At 35.9% G+C, this 2,500-nt stretch overlaps 1 protein-coding gene across 1 annotated transcript in view; it reads left to right on the plus strand.

The window, feature by feature from the left end:
* Rab3-GEF (Rab3 GDP-GTP exchange factor) overlaps nucleotides 1-2,500 on the plus strand; it is a 96,225-nt gene that overhangs the window by 68,437 nt on the left and 25,288 nt on the right. The window contains exons 26-30 of the mRNA XM_086551123.1: nucleotides 98-227; nucleotides 1,024-1,172; nucleotides 1,358-1,519; nucleotides 1,687-1,828; nucleotides 2,175-2,304. Coding sequence (XP_086407249.1) covers nucleotides 98-227; nucleotides 1,024-1,172; nucleotides 1,358-1,519; nucleotides 1,687-1,828; nucleotides 2,175-2,304 — 713 coding nt within the window. The remainder of the gene's footprint in view (nucleotides 1-97; nucleotides 228-1,023; nucleotides 1,173-1,357; nucleotides 1,520-1,686; nucleotides 1,829-2,174; nucleotides 2,305-2,500) is intronic.

A 2,500-nucleotide genomic window follows, 5' to 3' on the forward strand; every position in this document is an offset into this window, starting at 1 on the left:
ATTATTGTTTTTTGTTTTTATTTCTAATAAAAAAAGATACTGAACATCTGAAAGATCATCCTGAACATCATTTTAAAGCAACATGTATTCCATGCAGTCTTCCAGTCCTTTGGGCAGCCTTGAGAATCTTCGATCTCCCGGAAGTCCCAGAGGGTCGCCACTGCCCCCTCACTCACCTCAGCCACCCTTTGATGGGTCGGACTGCTCTAGGAAATCTTCTCAGTCTGGTAAGAAATATTTTGCCCTGTGTAATTATATCCATGTTAAAGCCTGTATGACTTTATCCTTCATAGTAACAAAGTGAAAATTAATGAAAAAAACTTCAGTTACATTATGACAATTATAATAAATAATGATATGCCTCTTATTTTGAAGTGTTTGGCCCAGCTAGCATTCTGACATCCAATTGATGTCAGTTGCTGATTTTTGGCAATACTGGTGAGATGTCCATTCTGCTCATCCGACTGACATAAACCAGATGATGAAGCTGACAGTATGTTAACCATCTAGTACGGTGTTTCCTTTCATGCATAGACACAAAAGGTGGTAAGGTATATGTAAGATTTAATGATATTTACACAAACCTTTCATGTCAGATATTGAAGGTAGAATAGCATCTGAAGCTATTCTACCATCAGAATCTGGCCAGAATTGTTTGTTTAAATATTATCAAACCTTAGATGTATCTTGTTATATGTTGTGTCTGGTGTATGAGAAGAAATATTGTACTAGATGGCTAGCAAACTGTTGGGTCCATCATCTAGCTAATGTTGACCGAGTGAGTAGAATGGATGTCCTACCAATGTTGGTTGGATGTCAGAGTGCTAGTTTGGTGTATTGGTATCAAGGCTTGCAGAAGCCTAGACTGTTTAGAATTTTCTTGCTATGACAATAAACTTTGCAAAATTATAATGAACATTTGGTACTCTTAGTAGTGTTCATTACTTGATAACAAATGATAGGGATAGAGTATGGATAGGGATATCAACAGGGTACCCTGACAGCTGTGATTGATTATTGCAGACAGTGCATTTCTGTCATCAGGCCCCCGAGTGGTGCATGATCCACTTCGCTCACCTGACACAGAGGGAACTGACACAGCCACACCAGATGTACTGCGAGATCTTCTTGTTCAGAAGAGACATGTTTTACTGTCAAAACTTCAGTCACAGGTCCATTAAGATTCAATATCTGTTTAATGTATTCAGTCAAGATAAGAGTGAAGTTGGTAGAATTTAGTTCGTTGGTTGATAAAGTCTTTTTGTACATTTTCATGACAGAAGAATTGGTAATCAGCTGTTAAAAAGATTATTAAAATCTTTATTAAATAGACGGCCAATGTTCAAATTTCTTTCAGGATTCAGAGACAGGGGACACTCTTCAAGGGTCTGAAGGCCCACCCTCTTGTGGTGCTAGTGATACAGGCTCCATTATCACCAACCCTGCCTTCCAGAGACAGCGGCCATCTCACCAGTCATTCAGATCTACAGTCTCTGATTCAGAGATTGAGCAAGGGAATGTAAGTTGAAATGTATGTTTTAGAGTAACTGGATAAATGGCAACTGTGCAAGAGCCTAGAGATAATATGCATTATTTAGTGAAAAACACAATAAAATATGACTGTAATATCTATTACTAAATCAACATTTAAAAAAACTTCAAATTGAATTCTCAATTTTCTTACAGTTCCACAGAGGATCAAAGAGAACGTCAAGTATGTGGTCAAGCAAGTCCTCCCTGTCAACTGGTTTTAGATATCATGCTGGTAACATGATTCCAACCTCCACTACTCCTTCACCTGACTCAGGCAGAACATACCTGTTTGAAGGTAGCTTTTATTCCATACACTACTGTGATTTAATAGAATCATATGTTACCTTTAAAAAAAATAATGAATTGGTTTAACTAATTATTTAGATTTAAAATAATTTATGTATATTAAGTCTTGTAAGATGCCTAGTTTGAATTCCTGATATTGGTCTCAAGATGTGATAACAAGGAAAACAAACAAACAAACTAATAGTAGATTATCAGAATAATAATTTATGGAAAAATCTGTTGTATAATGGTCTTTTAGACATTTTGAAGGGCTTAGAACATAAATTTCTTTGAAAAAAAAAAAAAATCTAGGAACATAGAAAAGTGTATTTCATACTTTATTCCATTTTTGGCAGGTCTGATAGGTAAGGAAAGATCACCATTATGGGACCAGATGCAGTTTTGGGAAGATTGTTTCCTTGATGCTGTGGCTCAGGAGAGAGACATGGTTGGAATGGATCAAGGACCCAGTGAGATGATGGAGAGGTTAGTTTTGGTCTTTATGTAATTGTTTAATGATTTTTTTCCCACTTGCTTTATTCCATTTAATCCATTTCAATTGTCTTATATAATTTAATGATGTAAAACTCATGCTATAGAAGACTTTGGAATGTTGAGGGATGCATCATAAAGAAATTCTTTCATTCTGAAATGACAATTTTAAAGCCTTATGGCATCTTTA

The sequence above is a fragment of the Penaeus japonicus genome, unplaced genomic scaffold (genome assembly GCF_977035675.1).
Source record: "Penaeus japonicus unplaced genomic scaffold, GWHDUDI00000001_assembly GWHDUDI00000024, whole genome shotgun sequence".
NCBI classification, from domain to species: Eukaryota; Metazoa; Arthropoda; class Malacostraca; order Decapoda; family Penaeidae; genus Penaeus; species Penaeus japonicus.